This window comes from Manis pentadactyla, chromosome 1 (assembly GCF_030020395.1).
Source record: "Manis pentadactyla isolate mManPen7 chromosome 1, mManPen7.hap1, whole genome shotgun sequence".
NCBI lineage: Eukaryota > Metazoa > Chordata > Mammalia > Pholidota > Manidae > Manis > Manis pentadactyla.
Genome location: NC_080019.1, coordinates 208,034,094 through 208,057,703, shown reverse-complemented (window position 1 = coordinate 208,057,703; position 23,610 = coordinate 208,034,094). Strand labels below are relative to the sequence as shown.

At 44.8% G+C, this 23,610-nt stretch overlaps 1 protein-coding gene and 1 long non-coding RNA gene across 3 annotated transcripts in view; both read left to right on the top strand.

Annotated features, from left to right (window-relative positions):
• GRM7 (glutamate metabotropic receptor 7) overlaps window positions 1–23,610 on the top strand; it is a 906,501-nt gene that overhangs the window by 868,245 nt on the left and 14,646 nt on the right. The window contains exon 10 of one of the 2 annotated variants that reach the window (XM_036878256.2): window positions 369–460. The exons of the other annotated variant lie outside the window; for it this stretch is intronic. Within the exon in view, the coding sequence (XP_036734151.2) occupies window positions 369–439 (71 nt within the window). The 3' untranslated portion in view covers window positions 440–460. Of the gene's footprint in view, window positions 1–368; window positions 461–23,610 lie in introns of those variants that run through there. 2 annotated transcript variants of the gene reach the window in all.
• On the top strand, window positions 2,450–8,033 carry LOC118908584 (uncharacterized). Its single transcript, XR_005023244.2, has 3 exons — window positions 2,450–5,088; window positions 5,195–5,315; window positions 7,938–8,033. It is a non-coding gene; the product is annotated as an uncharacterized LOC118908584 (long non-coding RNA).

The window sequence follows — 23,610 nt, the reverse complement described above, 5'->3', positions numbered from 1 at the left end:
ATCCTTCTGGACTAACCCTGAGGGCTGGTCAGCATGACTGCACTAGGCTGAGGAGGAAGGGAGGCAGAAGGAAGGAAAGAATGCTCTGGCCAGACAGACAGATGATTCTGGGGGTAGTTTCCTCAAGGGCTCCAGCTTGAGCACGCGAAGCCCAATTGCTTCAGACCGAGAGGCACCAGGACTCTCATGTTCAGAGGTACCTGAATTGAGGTGAACTGGTCTACCGAAGGCTAGTGAACCCACTGAGAGTGCATGTAATGTTTATGGCCTCTATCGCAGCCTCTTCTCCAAAAGAAAAAAAAAAAATGAAGGGAGATATTGTGCGCACACTTATTTTATACATACCTATATATTTACTTTTCCTGTAGACTGTATACCACCAGTAAGAAAGAGTGTACAAAAGTCTGTCACTTGGTACACTATCCCACCAACAGTATAGCTTTTGCCTGCTTTCCGAAAGGTAAGAAACAATCTGATTTTTATTTATTTGTGTGTTGTTTCCACTGAGAATCAGAAATGAAAACTGTGCATGATTACCTGTACATCTATTTAGATGATGGAATGCCTTTTCAAAGATAATCTGTTTGCAAGTAATGACTCTACAGCATCTTACTAGGCTGACTGACAGTGACTGCCATGGGGGGGAGTGGTGAGGACTTGGTAATATGGGTGAATGTTGAAACTACAATGTTGTTCATGTGAAACCATCGTAAGATCATATATCAAGGATACTTAAATAAAATATTAAAAAAACAAAGATAATCTGTTTGCTAAGCACTGTGCAGACAGCTGCTGCGGGTCACATGGCTGGCTCCCGCCCCAGGGAACATGTGTGTGCATGTGTGCACGTGTCTGTCCTGAGCAAGTAGTCCAGAGCTGTAGGGCTGGTGCAGGTCACCCTGTGACACAGCCTGCTTTAAAACCACCAGTGGTGAGAGATTATTTTTAAATGTACGTTTTTACATTGTGGTTTTAGAACGCAATATAGAAAACTAGGAGAAAAAGGAGATGCTTTATAGCCGAATAAAATGACTGTCCTGGCTCGTTTTTATTAAATACATTCCCAGAAATGTATTTCCCCAGGAAAAAAAAAAAAAAAAGAATTTTCCTACCATCTTAAAGCCCAAATGATCTTGGTTCCTTCTTGGCAGCAAATAGAAAGGGTTTGCTGTCTGGGCTCGATAATGTGTTGAAGATGATTTGTGGTCCATAGTTCAGCCTTAGAGAAACACAGAACCAACTTTAGCCATTTCACTGAGCAGGAAGAGTTTCCATGGAAAACCACAGAGTCTAAATATGAGTTTCTACATTAGTCCAACCTAAGAATTACCAATGAATAAATAGCAAGGGTACCCAAAGCAAGAGCTTAGAAGAAATGGTAAACTGTGTGGTATAGGACTGGCCATGGAAGTGGACTTGAATAAGAATACTGACTGACCACTGATGCTTATGTAGTACTTTGGGCTCTCACTAAAGGATATATGTCATGAAAGACTGTTGCTATTACTCCCTGTTTTAGCTGAAGCAATATTGTAATATAGTGGAAAACAAGCCTTGCTTTGGCAAGCAACCTTGTTGAGCTGAGTCGAGGCACTCCAAACTGGCGGAAAATAAACTGTAGAAAACAAGGAGAATTATTAAAATCATGTGGTGGCTTTGAGTAAAAGTTGCCTTTGATTCCCTCTAAGCCTCCTAATGTGCTTATAAAATAGAGAGACGTAGACCTCTCTTTAGAGAGAGTATGTGAGCAGAGAGGCCCTATCATGGGAGGGGAGATAGGGCTTTGCAGTGCGTCCTGGTCTCCCTCCTGCACGTATTGCAGACATGGGAATATTGTCAGATCAGCACTGTGTTTCTTTCCATCTTTGTTTGGAAAGAAGACATTCTGAGCACAGGTATCCCACTCTCTCTCTCTCTCTTTTTATCCATTTAAGACCGTAAGACAGGGCAAGAGCACTTTCAAAGAGTAATTACATTTCCTGTTGATTTTAGATGGATGCCATCAACTTGGTCTTTAATTTCAGATATATTGTTCACATGGTTATTTCCTTTTTCCATATCAACATGATCTGTCCTAGTTTTTAAATAGGGCATTCTTTTCTCCCAGTGAATATATAACTATTCCCGCGAGATTTCAAGTTTTTGTAGTACAAGTGCTTGTCAAAACACTGCAGCTCATCACTTTAACAGTCCTTTTACATGAGCCTGCCTGAGAATAAAAGGGAAGGGATTTTCCCAGAGTGAAAATGATAGATTCAATCTCAATCCATTAAAAATGCTCTTTAGCTCCATTCTGGGTTTTTTTGATTCAAGGTGCAAGATGAAAATGTGGTAAGTCAATATTTCAGTTAAAAACTTTTAGGATGTGCTGTTTAGAAATAAACTTTTTGCTAGGATTATTTTGTTTGATCAACTTTGACTGGCTGCCCGCCTTTTCTGCCAATTTAAAGTTGACTGTACAAAGAAATGATAAACATCTTTTAGAACTACTTAAAACGTAACTATAACTGAGGGTGAAAGTTGGTCTAAGTCACATTCAGTCAGAGTGGGAAGCAATTCCCCTGGCTCAGGTCAGGATGAAGCCGGCAGGCGTGGAAGAGCAATGCCGGAAGGAGGTGCTTAGTACTGCTTGGGGTCATTTCTATGGGGCGGTCTTCAGAGGAACAAAGCAGTACAGACAAATGTAAAGATGCAAGGGTCAACTTTTAAACTTTACTGTAGTAAAACTTCAGGTTCAGGCACCATGCCCCAACACAGGCAGACTGTGTAGAGTGGATGAAGCACCTGCTGGCAGGGGGTCAAAGGAGGCTGGTTCAAGTTGAGACAGAACTGCCCTTCCCCTGGGGTGAACGTGCATTCCATCTCCTGCCTCCGAAGACCTGCGCCGCCTTTGCAAACGCTCCGAACCTGCCCTCAGCTCGGTGGACACTGCATCTTTTATCTGAATGCAGTGTTACCAATCAAATGACATTTCTTTTAAAATACATCTAAGCAACACATTCACCATTAATCCAGCAGCATCAACAGGTCGGGAAATAGGTGGTTTTGTTAGGAGGTAAATTTTCACACCACAGGATGGTGTTCTGATCTAAAAATTTTCACAATTTAATTCAGCTTTGCAAAAAATATGGACATTTAATAGCACTGAGTCTCATTTTTACAAGGTACATTATGCTAAACAAGTACACTGATTCTAAATTATTGACATTTCATGAATGTATTAAATGGCTTTGTTAAAAAATCATAATCTCATTTCTTATAATTACTATGATGGGGTTATTTCACATTTTTAACCTTTTTAGAACTGTGTGACCCAAGTTTCTGTAACAAGATGAAACTCCCTCCTCTTTGACCTTCAGTGTGGTATCTCTGAGTTAACTGGAGGCTCTATCACTTTAAGGAACATTTTTAAAAACCACTGTGACTATAGCCCAGCAGAGTGTATGTGTTACCTGAACTTTGACATGGAATCACCTTAGAAATAAATGCAGCTATAAATCTTTTCAGCATATTTATTTCTACCTAGGAGTTCTGTGAAATAGCATCATTTCTCTTGTCAGGCTTTGATTACCTCAGCATCCTTCAACGACAGTTTATTTGTGCCATCTTAGTTCTGTAACCAGTTCAACTGAAAGAATGGGATGGAAGGGCACTTGGCTGGGACCTGCAGTCAACATTCCTTCTTAGCGTGAGAGCAGCACACACCTCATGCCCCAAGTCGTGAAAACTGTAACAGGGCTTATATTTAGGCCTGTCATACTACCATCTGGGCAGGACTCGTGAACTCTAAGAGTATATTCTTAAGTTGTGTCAATCAAAGTCATGTTTGTTGACCACCATTCCTCTGGGCCAGCCCCGAACTAACCAGGAATGGGGGACAGAAGTGGACAATACCCTCAGGGAGCCCAGATCTGTCTGAAGACTCAAAAGTATGCAATTGTAATCACAGTGACAGGCCCTTTTAGGGAGGGTCTGTACAAGAGCCAGCAAGCTACATGTGGACAGCATTACCCACAAGGTTCTGTTTGAGCTCGTCTTAAAAGATGAAGGCCTCTGGGCAGCCACAAAGAAAAGTCATTCAAGACAGGAAACAAGCGTGCACAGAGGACGGGGGCACCAAAGAATGTGCTATGTCCGGAGACTAGAAAGGAGCTCTGTGAGGCTGAAGGATCGTGTTTTCAGGCAGAGTTTCAGAGATGACACGTGGGAAGCAGTGTGCATGCAGAGGTTCTGAGTCGCCTCATTTCTGTGCCTTTAGCACAGAGCCTGGCAAATACTCAGTTCCCAGCAAATGAGCATGGAATGAATGGAGTGTAGCCCCTCACACACCAAGGCTCCTAGCCTTACCAAGAATGTAATACATTCACACTACATATCTAACTAGTGAGTAGTGATTTATTAATAGTCAGAAAATACCAAGCCTGCAGCCTCAGGAAGGGGAATCGTATTCTTCCAGATGAAACCTCTACAGTTACAAAGACTAAAGGCAAAGTTTGACCCAATGTCAGAGGTCTCAAAGCTACACTGTAGTTTTTACGTACAACTCTTAAAGCTAGTCAGTCCTACATCTGTCTCTGGTTTGTAATTAATGTCTCTTTTGACGAGCTAACCCCATGGTATAAAATGAACCAAGTTTTAGGTCTATTTGTTTCTTTTTATGGACTCTGGATGTCTAGACCATTTTTCTTTCAAAGGGCACATGGACTTCAAAGTTACCACTGCAAATGGATCCTGATTACTTGCTTCAAATGGTTAATTTAGTAAAAAAAATACTCATTTTGGTGGTTTCCTGATTATTAAGTACATTTTCTTAGAGACTGGCATTCAGGACAGATTTTGTCTTGTAGGCCCCGAGTATCATTTGCATTTGAAAAGAAAACAGCATGTATCCTAAACCAAGGTCAGTTAATCTCTGCAATCTTTCTTCCTCCCAATCATTGTGAATGAGCATCTTCTCAGGACTCGAGAGATGATAACTCTTGTTTCTGCCTACTAAGGACACGACTCAGCTTCGCAGATTTTTTTTTTTTTTTGGCTGTACAATGGAACTTGGATGCATTTCAAATTAGCTTTCTCTAGGAATCAAAGGTAATCATTATTTCTCTCTATGATCCACATGAATATCATCATTTTTTTTCTCTTTTCGAGTGTAAGATTACTTTTGAACTTCTTGTATATTGCTACCCTCTTTCAGAGTAACCTCTGAGGACCCCGCTTGCTCTAAGAGGACTGAGGAAATGTCTCCCAAATCTGTCCTTGCTGCACTGACCCCAATACTCAGAAGAACCTGACATGATCCAGCAATTCCACTTTTTGTAAGTGTTGGTTTTGACCTTGTGTGCGCTGTTTCTTTTCTCTGGCCAAGAATAAGGAAAACTGGACCAAAGTTTGGATCCTGGCTCTGATACTCAGGGCAGCATAAGCCTTTTCATCTCGTGGGCCTCTGTAATGTTGGATAAGTCACAGTCTATCTGCTCTTCAGTCTCCCCCGAGCTTTCCTTGACGGGATGCCGTGGAGAGGCAGCGGAATCATGGACAGCTAAGCCCTCCTTTAAAAGGGCTGTGCCTATATTAGGGGGCACTGGTAGCCACAGCTTATCTTCCTATTTTAACTGAATTTCCTATCTCCTTTTTTTGTGGTTACACTTTTTGTTTACCATAAACCATCAGAGTTGGAAGGGATGGCATCTCGATCGCCCACGAAGGCAGGCAACAACAGCTCTGTTTTTGAGATGGGTCACTGTGGTCTTTTGAGGGGCCGCTAATAATAGTCTTCCAGCTGGTGAGATGGACAGAGAGGGCCACCGGTCACTCAGCAAGGCTGCTGTCGGGCACGGGCTCGGAGCACCTGACACCCGACACACTCCATGTCATTAGGTTTAATGACTACTCCAGGTTGGCTGGCAAGCTGAAGGGCATTTTAAGTACAAAAAATAGTTCTGGGGTATGTCCTGAGTGACAGGCTACGAAAGAGACCCTTCATCTTCGCTTGCGAAAACACATTTGGTTTCCGTTTGTGGCTGGGACCGAACAACAAAATCAACCAGCAAAACCTCTCAGAGACCTTCACTGATACTTTGAAGTTCGGTAGCTATTAAGCTTATGTCAAATACAGAAACAGCCCTGGACGGCTAACCGCATTCATCTCAGTCCTCGAAGGGTCTAGTAGGGCGCTTTACGGAAATTTCATGATAACAACATCAGTGATGATGATAGTAATGTCTGTGCCATATTATCCCTGTGGTCACCGACTCACCAGGTGCTCAACCAGCCCCCGATCGTCACTGTCCCCACTTAACATATGAGGAAACTGAGGCTCAGAGCAGGGAAGCAACTTCCTAGTGACAGCACACTCTGTGCCGGAACTTGGGTCTTCTGGCCAGAGTCCTTTCTAATCAACTTTTCTGAAATTAAACATAACAGACAAAAAGATTCCACATCATCTCTCTGATCCACATTTACTGCTTGTTTATCAATTGATTCTACAAGCCCTCAACCTCCTGAAGATGCGATACAGGCCCTGCAGAGCTTCAAGGCAGAAATCATAATCTGATGTCAGGGCTATTTTGATATGAAATGTGCCCTCCTCTTCCTTTTTTTTTTTCTTTTTCCCCCTATATGGTGCTACATATGATAAGATAATTTAATGTAATTTCACCTACTCTTGGATTCTTTTGATGATCTGAAAAATTAAAGACAGCAGTTCTTGCCTCAGCATAGACTTGTAGAGGGAAAATGCTTCTCTCTTAAGAATTAGTTGAAATCCACTGACTAACAATCCAGCCTGTTCAGAGTTAAAACCACAAGTCGTCATCAACTGACGGCCATGGGCAGACTCTAGCTCTGTGGAAGGTGACTGAGTTTGGCATGGGAACCTGAGCAAAGGAATTGAACTCCGAAAAGGATTTGTTAGCATTAAAAGACAGAACTTTCCAGGCACAAAGATGTGAAAAGCCAATTCCTACCACAGCTCCATCACCTGCTCCTCCTCTCTTTGCTTTTGCCACAGCAAAGCTCTATAGAGAAACCGGCCGCCAGGGTCATTATCGTCTGTGTTAGCTGAAAATTCGATAAAGCAGCCTCCCTGGCTTAGCATGAAAAATACTAGATTTTCATTTGAGGAATTTAATTCCTCTTTCCCGCGTTTTTGTCATGTTTGCAAATTTCATTTGCATTTTAATTTCCCATGGTTTCCCAATGTCTAGACTGAGACTTGAGCTGTTGTTTCTGTTCAGGTGGAAAGCGCAGCCACGGCTGACCATCAGCACTGACACACAGTCAGGCGACTGTCCAGGCAAGTACATCTGGCCTCCTCCTAGGTGTCCTGAGGTCGCTTTGCTACCCAGCCCTTCAGTGAACTTAATGAATGGAAGAGCCCTGGTCCAGTTTCCAGGACAAGCTTAGTTTTGGGGGATCCTCACCCCTACCAGTAATGTCCTCTCATGACTACAAAATGAGGAGAAATCACACTAAGGAAGACTTGAGACCTTGGCCCGTTAGAACTTTTTCTAGGGGCTTTATTCTGGAAACACATCAGTGCCACCCAAGGGAAACAGACCCCTTCTGCACTCTGCTGTGCAGGAGCCCTGAGGAAACAGCCTCCCCGGGGCACCGGATTCTCAGTCTCTCCTGGGTCAAGAAGCAGAGCAAGTACATTGATGGGGGCTCCTGCCCAACTCCCATATAAAGGAAAAGAAAGCAAACCAGGAGATCAGCACGTGAGCATCATCATTTCTGCCAAACAGGCAAAAATGCTGGCTCTTAGAAAGGGTCACAGCTCTGTGCCTCAGTTTCCTCATGTGTAAATTACAACCTCATCTGGCAGTTGCAAGGACTACATAAAAGCAAAGCCCTTTCAGTTTCACACAGTAGCTCTTCAGTGTCATTACAATGTCACCTAAAATTAACTGGAGTTTTTCTGTTTGTGTTTCCTCTAGGAAAGAATTTGGAGATTCCAATCTGATCCTCTCCCCTGTGATCTCTGTACCCAGTCTCTGTCTGTACCACACACAATAAAGCTTGAGAGTGTCAAGTAATCCATCTGCATCTGATTTTTGTCTGGACAAACTTGCAGGATTTTTTCAGATTGAAATATCAGTACATCACCTGCCTCATCTTCAACCCATTTAGTATTGACTGTTGTTGAAGCAATGGTGCCTTAAAGCCAAAATTTCATTGCACTATCAAAGGAGCTGCCTGGGAAACATTTAAACACACTTAGCTTTTATTCAATTTCATAGCACAACACATATTTCCTGACTTCAGGCATTTATTCATTCAATATATTGGCAATGCTTACATTAAATTATTCCTGTCTGTTAGTACTCAGATATTTAAGGGACTACCAAGGATCAATTTTAAAATCCTGTTATTGCAAAAAATTTGCCGAGAAGGAATCTTTTGAAATGCTTTCAGTTCATACTTCAGTCTAATCCTTTCGTCCCTAACTTGGTGCTCATTAAAATGTCACCTGTATTTAACAAGCTTCCCCACGGATTCTGATGCACATCTAGGTCTGGAAACTTTTTTTTCTTTTTTTTTTTTAACTCTGCCTGATAATCAACACATGCGATACAGTGTTGATGTGAAGGCGATCACTTACACAGCAGAGTGTTTTCCAGGATATTAAAATGTCTGATTGCCTTAAAAAAAATTACTTAGGTTCATCACACAAACAGCATCCACCACATCCCTAGGAAGTCATCTCCAGCTGTCTGCTGGCACTGTGAGAAGCTATTTCAAGGGCGTCTCTCAACAGACTCTTCCAGATGCTGCTGCAGACTAAATAAAGATGAAGCTAATTGTAGAGCTCTGTTACTGCAGCCTAGAAACACAGCACCATCTTTGTTTAAGGCTGAGTCTCCATGACAACACCAGATAAGAAGCAGGGTTAGTATTTCTTTGCTCCTGAACTCAGAGGGCATAGGTCGTGGCCTTCTGCAGGCGAAGTGAGCCATTCCAAGCTGCTCGGTAGGTCAACTCTGAATTTAATTAGCCCTGACGTTCTCAAAGATATCACTGCTTTTAAATCTGCATGGATGCTTTTCTGCCCAGTCAGGTAGAATGGTCAGGATATCCACTGTTTGAATGACTGGTGCTGTTAATAAACATACTGTGATCTTAGGGAGAGGTGGCCGGCTGCAAGGGGGACGACAGGGTGCTGGAGCCCCTCCTCCCGGGCACTAACCCGAGTTTGCCCTGCTCTGGACAACGGTGTGGGCACATTCTTTACTCTGAGCACATCGGTTTCTCTCATCTACAAAATGCTTAACACACTACTTGGTATATAATGTAATGCTAAATACTGAGCTGTAACTGTTCTCATGACTGTCACCACTGTGCCACAGCTGCTCAGTTCACACAGTAGCCACTAGCTACATGTGGCTATTTAAATGTAAGTTAATTAGAATTAAGTAAAACATAAGAATTTGTTCCTCAGTTGCACGAGCCACATTCCAAATGCTCCATGTGCACATGTAGCTGGTGGCCACCAGGCTGCACAGCAGAAATACAGACCGTGGCCGTCACCACAAGGTCGCCCGCTCAGTGCTGGGCCAGGCCTGGGCAAGCAGCACAGAGCAAGAACTGCCTGTAGAGAAGGACAGCGTTTGTCTGCTGCTCCCCCGATTGTGAAAACAGCATAAGGCTCTCTCCCAGCACATGGGGGCCCATTTCTTTTGTAGCACCTAGTAAAGCATAGTTTACATTGTGGGGAGTGCAAGAAACAGTGTGAACAAAAAAAAAAACCCTGTATTCCAGAAATGTTTTTCTCTCACCTTGGGAAGGTTCTCCCTTCTTTTCAGACACTATTTACAATGCTCTGTATTTTTTGATTCTACAGTTGACAGTTGTACATAACTCTTGAAAAGCAGGCAAGGTGGCAACCTGATTGTCATCCATGCCTCCTGGCAGAACCCTAGAGTCAGTGGAAGGAACGATTTTCCTGATTGCCACCCAAAGGGAAGCAATGTGCAGATTCATTGCCATCCCAATGTTGCTCAACAGCAGAAAAGCCAAGTTAAATATTCAAGGATGTAACCACAGGCCTTCACCTGATCCAGGGACCTTTCACCTGTGATTGCCCAATTTTAGAATTCTGGTGTCGACGAGAAAATGCTCAGCCCTTTCTCTCAGAGTCACACTGACATGTCTTACTTGTCCTGTGCTTGGTTAGTCCCTGGCATCTTTGCCTGGCAGGTTTGTAAGTGTTTGAGTGTCAGGGAAAAATACAAGCAAAAAGCAAAAGATGCCTATCATTTACAACAAGCAGAATTTCTATGCAGATCATGAACAGTTAGTGATGTCAGGCATCACACTGAAAAGTCTCTGCTATCACTTTGCAATCCGGGGGACTGTTTACTGTCGAAGCAGCACGGAGGCGAGGAACAACAGCCAGTGTAACAGACCCAGTGCCCAGCCAGCCTTGCCAAACCGCAAAGGGCACTGCAGCTGAGCAGAACCCCCTCCCAGCATCTCGGGGGCTCCTTCCCTAAGCCAAGCTGTGAAAGGGCTACATCAGGGGATGGGGGACTGAAGACTGTCTCTGTTTTAGGACTTTCATACAAGCAAATCATTTCTTTAAGGAAAAACTGATCGATTATATTGATCACTAAATGCAGTTTGTACAACAGCACCAATGGGTCTATGTCCCAGAAGCAAAGAAAAAGATAAAAAGGAAAATCCACACAATTTTTAAAATGGCATCATCATCCATAAGCTGTTACCATCAACCTGCCGTTCTGTGAGTGTCTGTGCTGGGCTGTGCCACGTGCTCACACATTGCTCGCTTCGCCCTCGGGCTGCCACAAGGTGGGGGTCCCCACCCTCACCTATAGATGTGCAAGCTGTGGCTCAGGGGGGCTGAGAAAATCACCCAACATACCAGTGACAGAGCAGCCATAGAAGCCATTTGGACCCCACGGACACCAGTGTCTCTTTATTAAAGAAGTGAAGTGTCCTTAGCCCGCAGGTTCATTGTTAAGCCAAAGAGAGAAAAAAAATCCCTCATCAGAGAAGATTCAGATTTATAATGCAGTCTGGAAAAAATCATTTTTTTTCTCCTATCTGTAGATAATGCCAGGCAGTGAGTAACCACAGGTCATCTTATCTATGGGAAAGTAAACTGCTCAAGCCAGAGCGGAGAGGAAAGACAGACGGCTACGGAACAGGAGACAGTACTGACACCAGATCGCAGCCGGGGCTGGCGTGGCTGCGGATGCGTGTGTCTGACGGCAGGGAATGGTACTCTGTCTTGAACGTGGTTAGCTTTTACCATTAAAAGCATTACTGCCTGGTTTCTGAAGGCACCGCATATGCCTATTTTAAATCCAGGCCTCTCTTTTAAGCAAATAGCCTTGTGAGGGTTCCTAAAGAGATTCCATCAAGTCTGAGAAGAAAGAAGTTTACTGTTTCTTTTGTCTACTGGTCTTCTTCTCAGTGGAGCGTGGACACAAAGCCACCAAGGTGGTCAGGGAGCGCTTCTGGGGCTCGGGACTGGGCAGAAGGAAGCCGCTGCTCCTCCAGGAGTTTGCTGTGCCCAGCGGGGGAAACAGCGAACTCCTGTCAGGCACGATGCACGGACGCCTGCCATGACTAAAGGGGGCTCACAGCAGCCATTGGCTCTCATAGGTGGCAAAAGGATGTTTTAACGGTGGCTTAAAGAATGAGGCAACATGGGAGAGACTGTTGCAGCAGAGGGACGATCCTAAGTAAAGCCAAAGCACATGAAAGGGTGGCAGTATTATAGGCGATCATTCAGGGTGGCAGGTACTGAGTACCACCTCCCGGGCACCAGCTAACATTCCAAGTACTCCACATGCATTAGTAACTCTTTTAATCATAATAACCTACTGTGTGTTATTTAGGCCCATTTTTCAGATGAGGAAAGTGAGGCACACAGATTTTAAGTAATGTCCCTAATGTCACATAGCTAATGAGTAGAGGATCTTGTATACATGCTCAGCCATCTGGGCCCAGAGGTCATGCTTCTGACCACGGAGGTGCCTTCCAGGGAAAGGTCCACGGTGTGTCTGAGAAGGACCCACTTTCCAGCGCAGCTAGGACACAGGGCCTGTGAACCACGGCACTAGGGACGTCTTGAACTGGGTAGTTCTTCGCCACAGGGGCTGGCCTGTGCAACATGAAGATTTACAGCAGCTCCCTGGCCTCAACCCACTAAATGCCTCTGACCCCAACTCCATTGTGCAGGGGTGCACGTCGATCAAAAATGTCTCTTTGCCAAACATTCTCTGGAGACACAGTTGCCTTAGTTGAAAACCACCAGCCAAGCATCTGACGTGTGAGGCTGAAGAAAGGCAGAAAAATATACTAGAACTCAATTGAATATCCTCAGATTCTAGTCTAAAGGCTGTGGGAATGACTCCATAGAGGCAAAGGTGCCACTGGTTTAATAACTGAGAAGTAGCAGGAAAGACGGCTTGCAGAGCGTTAGGGCAGGAGGTTCTGTGAGCGGCAATACACACTTCTGAGCTCTCCGCTTGGGAGCAGGACGGAGTCTCGGACTTTATGAACTCCATGTTCAAAACTCCGAAAGCTACAGAGAGCAAAGGATGATCTGTAAGAACAGTGCAGAAGTTCAGGCACGCGTCTCACTCAGTGTCCCTGTAATGCAGCCAAGCCTGGCCTGCAAGCTCAAAAGTCACTCCAGGTAAGCAGGCTTCTGGATTTGAGGCAAAAGCTGACTACCCAGCCTTCTAAAGGAACTCCGATGTCAGATGCCACGCCATCGTTTAAGTGTGGATACCGTATGTCAACTTTAGAGAGGCCGTTTCTGTAGAAATAGTTACTGGACACATGGCAAGAAATAGAAAAAATGGAAGAATTTCTCCCAAGTCTCTCTCCACAGGCATAATTTCAAAGGGGGCATATGTTTTCAGACCAGCTTTTATAAATAAGAAAAAAAAAGATCTACACCTGTCGTAAATATTCTACAATAAACACATTCCTTTTATAAAACAAAAGGATCAGGTTCAGAACTGTACCTCAGGTGGTGAGTAAACGCCAACCTAATCGTATAATGCCACCCATTCCTCACATGTCTGATTCTTTCCTATTGCCTGTTTTGGCTTACAGTGAATTATTTATCAAGTCATTGGCAAGGATCTGAAAGGAATATTTTCTCAGCCTTCTTTACAAGACTGCTGTGACCATTTTGAATCTAGCACAGCTCTAAGCTTCTAGCCAACTTGATAATTTTGAAGGTGGATTTCTCTTAAGAGTAGCTCGACTACCTGTGGAAAGTTACACGACTCCACAGGGAGAGAGCAATGCACCTGACATAAAGGCAGCCTAGTGTCAGAGGCATGGCTCTGCAAACAGATGTGACCGACCTCAGACACAAACACCTTCCTGTCTCGATCAACTCGCCTGGCAACGTGGGGATCTGAGAACCCTCATGAGCCAGACTTTCAGGGCGTGGCGAGGGAGTGCTAGCTGAGGTCCCGGGGGGTGTTCTGACGCTTGGGCGATGTGCAGACATTGGCATCCCTTCCCACCCACCATTAGAGGGGCTCGTGGAGGACTTTAGGGAGGTCTGACGTATCCTGGAGCCTCTTGGGGACACCTTCTCTGTTCAGATGAGGAAACAAAGTCCCTTCAACAAGAGCACATTCTGGCCACTTTGTGAACCTCCCTCAACTTAAGGACACCCATTCCCCACCCGACACCTCACTGCGATCCCCAGGAGGGCTGGAGGACTGGGAGGCTGGAACTGCAGGATCCCAGCTTCTCAGGGTCAGCAGTTCTTCTGGGAATAACCTCAGGCCCTCAGCTCACACCAAAGGGGGGAAATTAAAAATAGACTGCATTGTCTTCAACAGCTTTGTTATTAAAAAGATGCTCAAACAGCATGCTTAAGCCTCAGTCATGCATTCAATTAGTGATATGAAATTTTAAACAACAGATTCTTCATAAATAGTAAATAGATTCTGTCAAAAATATCTTGTAATATACATGGTTTTTTCCTTTAATTTGGAGGCAAGTTGCAATTTATGGTTCAACATGATAGATCATTACACAGCAGCCCCTATATGGAGAGACCAGCCAGCAAGCAGCTCAGTTTCTGTGCCGATGAAAGGGTGGAGAGCCACCGGGCACCCTGCATCTGCCACGCGTTTTTGGGCAAAGAGGACACTGAGCAACGTCTTGTGGCATTTTAAGAACAGAAACAGCTGGCATGAATGTGGGTAGTTTTAAAACGTCAGGAAGAAATTCGGATCAGAAAATTAGGCGATCAGCCCTCACCTCATAAATGACTCCTTCCTTCCCCTCAGAAGTGAAAAAGCTTTATTCTTTTCCAAGATGGATGTTAACAAAACAGAAAGCAAGCAGCCAGCAAGTGCAGTCGATAAAACCCCAAGAGAGCGGTGAAGGGAAGCATTTTCTCCTCTCTTTTCCCCGGGGAACAGGAGCATGAGGTCGTTCAGACCAGCCGGGGCCTGCGGATTTGGGGCACAGGATTGGTACCTGTGGTGGCCCAGGACTGTGCAAAGTGCAAGGATCCGGCAGAGCAACAGGTGGGGGACCCCGCTGACCCGCTGCCCAGCCTCTCCCTGGAGATCGTTTCTCAATGCCACAGACTCTGCTCGGCCGCTGCGGCCTGGGGCTGGAGCTCATACGGAAGATACATGCGGAGGCCTTTATTTCAGGCCATCCCTTCTGGCCTCAGTAAGAGTTGGAGGAGGAGTGTAATTAAATTGGTGGTAGAAACTTCACTCAGAAAATGCTCTTAGCCTAACAGTGGTCAGGCAGTTAACAGGAATTCTAACAGATGTTCTTCCCTAGAATTATCTGGGATCCAAGCACTGAGCTGAACAGAACACATCCAGGTATTATTCACATAATGCGGACTAGCTAACGCCATCCCCAATTAGCTTCACACCCTAAGGTCCGCTGCGATGGGGGCAGTTTCTGCCTCATTGCCATCGTACCTTCGCCGCTTAGCAGAGTTCCTGGCTTACAGTAGCTGAGCAATCCATGTTTTAAGCTAATATGTAAAGTACATTGGGAGTTGGCATGCATGCATTTGCAGGTGACATTAACTCAACCACATGGACTCCATGAAGGCAACGGTGGAAGGAGAGGGGAAGAGCAGGAGGAAAAACCTGCTCTTCTTCCTTTTCCTGCTCAACCTAGAACCGGGCCTCCCTCCTGGGGAAAGCAAAGCCTCAGCAAAAATGCAGAGCATCCGAGAAACTGATTCTGGACTCCAGTTTCTGCTGTCCTGGGCCTCTGCAATTAATGAATAATTTAAGGCAGTACTTCTCAAATTGCAATGTCCATGCGCTCATCTGAGGATCTTGTTAAAATCCTGGCATGGATTCAATCCACTGCTTAGAGTCTGCGTTTCTAACAAGCTCCTAGGTGATGCCCGTGGTGTTGTTCTTTGGACCGCAATCTGGATAATGTGGATTGAAGAGATTGTGAAGGAAAATTTTTACTGTGCCCAACTTTTGCCAGCCCTGCTAACTTTAAAACCTAACCTCTGGGAAAGACTTGAGTCCACTAGATGCCACCATTTTAATCTGACCTCATGTCACTGCGTAATTAAACAGTTCATGAGGATTTGGTGCAACTCCAATGTCTACTGCTATGGGAAGGTGCTTCTATCTCAAAAGAAAACAAAGAACATGGCGAAGTTGTAATTTCACTGATGAGGTGTTTTAGGTTCCTCTGGTGACCACAGTGGTTTAAAGCACCTAAAGTAACAAGATAAGATAATGAAATATTCAAGCCCAATTTGCTCTGTCATATATACTGATCTTAATTACGGACGGCAGGTTTTCATCTAATTGCTAACAGTAAGTCAGCTCCTGAATGATTAAGAGGGGGAAGGAATGCGATTCATCTTTGGAACGGTCTCAGAGTACACAAACACTCTTGTTTTCCAAATGCCACTATGGCATTTCAAGAAAAAAAAGAAGATATTCAAAAGAGAGAGATGGTAATAACAAAACTCATGCATATATTGACCCAACACTGAAGTTGCATGAAAGGGGCCCAGGTGGTCGCTGGCTGAAAGACCGATGCTCCGGCTGTGGTGCTCAGTGCTTGCGGCCTACACCCATGCCTGGACCCCATCACCCCAGATTCTATGCTCTTACATTAGGGTGGGGTCTAGGCAGAGAGGTGTGAATACCTCCCCAGGGGAACCTGATGGCAGGAGGGCTCAGGACCCGTGCTTTGGTGTGAAGATTCTCAGCTCTGGTCCCATGACTGGCAGCGTCAGCATCACCTGGCGACTTAATAAAAATACGGTTTCTTGGGCCTCCCCCAGACTCACTGAATCAGAAACTCTGAGATTGGGGCCTGTCCATCTGTGCTGTCCCAGCCCTCCAGGTGAGTCTGATGCATTCCGCTGGAAGTTCTTCACTGAGAAGGATGAGGGTGTTTGCCAGCAATCTTACCCAGAAATTCTTGTGAGGGCCCCTCACGGAAAGATCTCCAGCTGCGACTGTTCTGTGGGACGGCCTACAACCTCGGTGGTGGGGGTACTTCTAGAGCTGGCTCTGCAACCTCCAGTCAAGGCATCTCACCAATGGAAGGAATCATAAGGTCACTGAAATACATAATTGTCACTATGCCATCCTGAAAATGAAATCATGCATAAAATGCTTGAATACCTCTAGTGATAGGGAACTCACCACCATATGGCCCAGTCCTTCCTATCTTCAGAGGATTACAGGTATAGACTCTGTATTAAGTATTTCACAAAGATGACTCAGTTATGCTTGGCAATGACCCCAAGACGGATATTGTCATCTGCATCAGACCCCTGCGGAAACCGAGGATTAGAGAAGTTTGGCAGTGTGCCTGGGTCACGTGGTTTCTTACAAAATTTATACCACGTTCTCTGACCTAAGGCCACATGAATAGTTCATTTTCAGAAATGATAACCTGTAAGCTGTTAAGCAAACCAAACTGTCATTTTGTACTCCCTTTTCTCCAAAATAAATACCCCTTATTTCTCACAGCCACTGTCATCCCTGCTGGGTCTTACTGGTCAGCACACCAGACAGCCGGACGCTAACAGACTGATGGCGCATCCCACCTGCCCACTGGGACAGGGCTCTGTCATCCCAACACATGTGAAAAAGGATAACACTGTAAAGTGCACTTGGTGAACTGGAGCAGATTTGGGGAAATCTGTGTAAGACTTGCTGAAAAAAACAATCAGATGCTATTTGAAAATATATTACCAAATAATCCAAAGTCTTAAAGAAAACATTGAATACTGAATTTGTATCAAACTTCAAAACCTAATACTTTCCACTTTTTTCAAGAAAACTGGTTTCCATGAATGGATATTTCATGTCTACTCATACGCATGAAAAGGCTACAAAAGATTCCTCATCAAGACTTTTTGAAGATGATCTCTTCAAATGCCTGATAGAGGATATAAATGGGAAACTTCATATGAGTACATGATAAGAAGTTTAAAAGCATTTTCTTAACAATTTAGAAATGCTTAGCAGTTGAATTTATAAAGAATCCAGTAGCTTCTCTATTGAAAAATGTAATACTAAAATATCTTGTGATAATGTGAAAGGATTTTTAATCCAATTCAAGCTTTTTTCTCTCAAGTGTTTTAAATAATGCTGATGTTTTCATGTGCTGATATACACTCACATTAGGGCAGTTACCATGCCACTAGGTAAGATGCCACCAAGAGGGTGCACCAATCCCAGGCAGACGGAAGAACCCAACAGATGTGACACTCATACACAGAGTCACTAGCCGGATGTGGACCTGCCAGGAACCCGCCCAGCCATCCTGCCTGGCCATGGCCTGGCTTTTTGGGCTTATCGTGAATGAAGACTTCCTGGAGCTCCATGGGGCTCTTGTCCACCATGGGCAGTAGCATACACTGCACTCACCCTCACATCTACATGGGAGAGCATCTCATTGGCCATGTTCCACACAGAACGGCAAGGGCTGGATCTCACGCATCATGCCCTTCACCTACAGTTTCTTACCTACAGGAACACTGAGACAAGTCACGAGTTCCTTCTCCATTTAAGAAGCCTTCCGAGGAGCCTAGACCACCAGAAAAGGCTTCTGGGGCCTAGACATGATGGACATGGTTGTCCTAAGCTTTACATATCTGCCCCAAGACCTGATGGGATCAGCATCTCACAACAGTCTGCATTACATTACTGGAGCCCAAGATGGCAATGCCTTGGCCAACGGCCCTACTACCCATGCCATGCTTAGACACCAAGGGCACTATTCTGAAGAGTGGCTCAGGACAAATCCACTAGGGGAAAAATATCTGAAAGTACCTCCTAGATGCAAATGGTGATGCTAAGTGGCTATGTTTATTCTACAGTCACTCATTCCAACTAATACTCAGTCCAAAGGGACAGCTGCCAGCCTCCTGCCCCACAACTACTATCTGCACAAAGTCCAGTCTGCAGCCCACCTACACCACAATGATCTGAGGCTCATGGGAGAAGTGAAAAACCATGGATCCACCCAAATTCAAAGAACTCAGTTTACTGGGGACACAGATTAGCAAATAATAGCTAACATATAAGAAACAGCAACTGCGAAAAATTTCTGTGAACAGGAAGTACAGGGAACTATGAAACTTGTCTGTGAAGATCAAGAATAGCTTTGTTAGGAAAGGTTCGTTTGAAGGACACATAGCCTTTGTGGACACAAAGTGGTGAAAAGCCATCTAGGCAGAGAGAAAGGCACATGCAAAGGTCCTGTTGTAGAAACACGAAAGACAGGAAAGATTGAGCAACGGCCAGTGTGACTAGAGACAAGAGAATCAGGGAAAGTGTGGTTCAGGATAGCCTGGGAAATAAAAAAATGTCAAGTCATACAAATATTTGTACAACAAATCAGACATTTTGACCTTATTCTAAAAGCAATGGGGAGCCACTGAAGAGTTTTAAGGGGGTGAGAAAATAAAGGACATAATCTGACTTAGATTTCTAAAAGAAATTCCTTAAGCAGGTGAGTGGAACAATAGCTCTATGTAAACAGCCAGAATGTTTGGAGATATTTCATCAAGGTGATAATGCTGGCTTTAACTACACAGGTAGTAGTAGAGATGGATAAAAGTAAAAAGAGATAAACAATTATTTCAGAGGTAAAAGCAACAAGATATGGTAACAAATTGGCTTTCGACTCCACCTCTCCAGCCATGAGAAATCCTACTGACTTGAACTGAACTGCTTGCTTATTCATTGACTCCTGTGGCCCCGGACGAGGACAAACAAATTGGGATGCGCCCACCTTTACAGAGCTGTATCACTCTAATTCAGTTGATTTTATTTGTGATCATTTAGCTAGATTATGAAGTAGAAAACAATTTCTCCAAGATACAAGGCCAGTTATTTTGAGATCTTTATGAGGGTATCAATATGCCATCCCTATGTATTTTATATATGTATGACTCTATGTGGAAACTCAAAATAGTTTGTGTGTGTATAAAAAGTTTAGGTCAGCCATGAAGTTTAGAGGGAGCAGTCCTCAAAACTGCCCCAGTTCTGACACTAGCGACAAGCCTGGAGGGTTCCCCAAACCATCCTTGGATTTAATAACTTGTTAGACTCCCTGAAAGCTGTTAACACTCACAGTACAGTTTACTACAGGGGAAGGATACAGATCAAAGTCAGCCAAAGAGGAAGCAAAGAGCAAGAGTCTAGGAAAGGAACCCACAAGGAGCCTTCACTGCTGCCTCCGCACGAAGTCAGGGTGCACTGCCTTCCCAGCATCCATATGTGACAGCGACCAGAGGACTGCCAACCAAGGAAGCCCCACTATGTCTGCAAGACTGACTGACCCACCTACCAACCAACTGCCTGCCCGTGTGCCTGAACTCAGCCTCCAGGTCAGCTGATATCCCAACCCTAAGTCACATTGTTCCCATCTGGCCACCCCGAGGCACAAAGACTAATACTGCTTTCCAGGAACCAAGAGCAAAAGGCAAGACCCCTCTGTGGCAAGGTTAAATTCCTTGCTACATATATGCCAATGGCTTGAAAAAATGTGACGAGTGGTAGAAATGGATCAATATTGAATTGAAATGAGAGTATAAGCATGTAGAAATATGCTGTTTTTCTTACAAGCAGCAGATTAAATGAACCACGGTTAGAGTCTACCTTGCCCAGCACTAGTTTTGTTCTCTGAAATAGGAAGCTGTGCCTAAGAATTTCTCTCTCTGTTCTCTCCTGCTGGCCTCAAAATCCTATGGTTCATTTAGGGGATAATACACTTTGGGGGTTGCCTAGAAGGGAATTTGGTCTCTCTTGCAGCATTTTCATCTTTCTCCAAAGTCTGAGTTGCCCGGGTGAGTCATTTCTTGCAAACTGAGCCAGTTACTGGACCAGACCCTAGGTCTGCCCTTCTGCACCTGAGGAACCACCGCAAGGAAGCAAAGTGGCAGGATGGTTCCCTGCTGAGTATGGCTACTGTGCACACGTGGCCATTCAACAGAACTGAGCAGTTTCCATGGAGACGAACACTTGACATAATGTGTAATGGCGCGATAATCAAGAGCGCCATGGTAAATTAGCGCCATGTTAAGCTGGCGGAGCCACTGATACGCCATCTATTTTTTTTCCACCACCTATTTTAAAAGAAGATGAAAATATAAGACACTATCTGATGGTGGAGCCAATATGGCCACCAGCAATTTTGCAAATCAGTGAGAGAGGATGCCGCCAAAGCATTGCCAGGAGCTAACACGACACTGCTGTGTCCTCGCGGAACTTCCACGTCCCCTTTCTCTCCCCCATTCCTGTGGGCTCTCCCTCCAGGACAGACCCACTGCAAATGGCTCCGGCGCTGGGCCCCTGCGCCAGGCGCTCCTGGCTTGGCCCTCTCGCCATGTCCTTCTTCGCCAAGTTCAGCCTTTGCCACGCCACGAGGGAACAGAGCACTGTAATGGTTCTGAGCTTCCTCATTTTGCACACTCGGTAAAGCAAGCTGATTACTGACTTCCAAATTCAGAAAATAGGAGTTTGGGGTGTTTATCAAATTGGGAATCTCACGGACCACGTGTCTTGGTTAATTTCACCTAATTACAGAATTTGACAGGACATAACAAGTTTCTTCTGTCATTTTATTTGCCTCATCAACTATGATATTTTGGTTTTTGTTTCTATAGCAACAACACATACCTATTTTTTGTTTGTTTGTTTTTTTAATGTTGAGAACAGGCTTTCGTATATTTTGTTATCTCGAATGAGGCCTAGGTTGTTTTCTTTTTTAAGTGCATTGATTTTAGATTGATTTGCAGAAAGCAGTGAACAAACAATATTATATACAGTAAGCAAAGATGCCAACAAATCAAAAAGGTAGTAGAATGGCTGACTTAATGGAAAACACAGAGTACTACAGGGGCAGAGAGGAGAGAAGACCTAACTCTGCTGGTGAAATCAGAGAAGGCTTACTGGGAGAGGTGACATAAGATTTGACTTTCAGAGGCTGACAGGGAGCTGACAAGGTGGAGGGGCACAGTCTGTTGGATAAGGCAAAGGAAAAAGAGCTAAGCATGTTATATTTATATTTATGTTTACAGATAGAGAAACAGGTAGTTAACAGAATATGGAGAGCTAGTCTGAACATTTATTCACAGAAGCAAAGGCACGTGCCTGCCAGAGGGGCAGCCTGACTGGGATGGGAAATGTGAGGTCAGTGAATGAAATCTGTGATGACATGGCACCTGACGTTCTGCCATTTGATACACCCCCAGCTCATTCAGCGACCGTCAAGGACCCAGGACAGTACCCTGGGGCAATGTATGCGTTAGCGTGAGGTTAGATACTAGGTTGTGCTTTCTCAGAAAAAGATTACATGTAATTTATATGAAGCATATAAAAATATAAATATTACATGTAACTATGTATAAATTGTATCTAATTTTAAAATTGGATGTGTGTGCATCCACTTTACAAACTGTATTTAAACAGCACATGGTCACCAGGAAGTAGGCAGGCAGGAGGCGGGGCGGCTGCCAGGGCCCCTCCCTTCTCTATCACCCAGAGTAACTCTGTCATCTCCCCTGTCTTCCCCAGTCTGATTTCTTTGAGTTAGGGTTCCAGACAAGTCTGAAAACATGCTTTCAACAAGTAGCTAAGTGTTTCTTAAACTCCTGGCCTTGATTTGGAGAAACTTAGGCTGGGGGACTCTCCCCATGATTCCTGAACCCCTTTCTCTGTAACAGGTTGCTGGTATCTACAGAGGGCATAAATGTGTCAGTGCAGAGGGACCATCAGACTATGCTGGGTCCCACCTTCACTCCCCTTTACTCCAGCCTTCGCTTGTGCATTAACTGCTACCCCACCTGCACCTGACCCACACTCCCTTTTCCCCTACAACCCCTTGGTATTCTAAGAATTCACTCAGGCCCTGGGATGAAACCTCTGAAATCTAAATGCTGACCCACTGTGCTGTAGTATAAAAATTAAACAATTTCATTCAAACTTAGGTTTATACTTTTTAAAGCAGTTCAGCATTATTTCTTCTTCAAACACATTACATTTCATTCTCAGCCTCATTATCTGGGCAAAGAAATGCATGAAACATAGATCTGAAGCCATTTTCATATTTTTCAAAAGACAACTCTTAAATTTGAAAACCCCGAAGGACAGAGTTCTGTTGCAGCGAAAGGTTTTGCACAGAGTGCAGCCCTGTCACTCACAAGCTCAGTCACCACTGGAGACGGCCAGTCAACTTCCTTACAGACACTTACCTGGCGCCTTGCCGCTCACAACTGGGAGTCACGGCAGGCGGTGTGGTAAGGAGGAAGCCAGGCAGCCGACCAAAGCTCCAGACCCAGAGGACAAACCCGGCACTGAACTGCATATTGCAGGGCAGACATGGCTGCCTCTGTAATGATGGGGGAGGCCAGGCACGGCGTGGGCCCTGCCTGACTCTTTCCTTCATTTGCCTGAGGCTGCTCTTCTACTGTGGAGGATATATTTGGCCACAATCATCAGCCTGGGGGACAAAACCCTGGGGAGACCTTGCCTTGGTCTCACCTCTCCCAGCCCCCAACATCATAACCTCAGTGTCAGTATTATTCGCACCCGGAGATGGTGGTGTGTGCTATTCAACTTGAGGGCCTGTAACAAGAAAATACTATTTTCTCTCTAGGGATAAGGACCTAGTTGACCAGAATTAACTAAGAAGGATTAAAGATCACTGCCATGCCATGGAATCTTTCTGAGCAAGGAGAATAATTTCTTGATCTCTGAATTAACATGGGGGGATGGCTAGTGAGAAAACAGAGGCCCCCTGTGATCATCTGCCTGCCCTGCAGAGTCCCTAAGGGAACTATGTTTGTACACCAAACAGTGAGGAGATGGGATTATTTACTCTTAGCTGGGTCTTCATCACCAAGTGTGTGCTAAACTGAGGGTGAAGCACAGGAGAGAGTCCTTGGCCAGCAGCAGAGGCTAGGGCAGCACAGGGGAGTAAGGTTTCTCCCCTGAGACCTGAGGAGCACCGGCTCCGCGGTCCCAGGCACCAGCCTCTGGAGCAGTTTCTCTGGGAATAAGGGAAGCCAAACAGTGAGGAGGCTGGTTTGGGGCTCCCACGTCTGGGCTCATGGGAAGAGAGAATCAGACCCGCCAC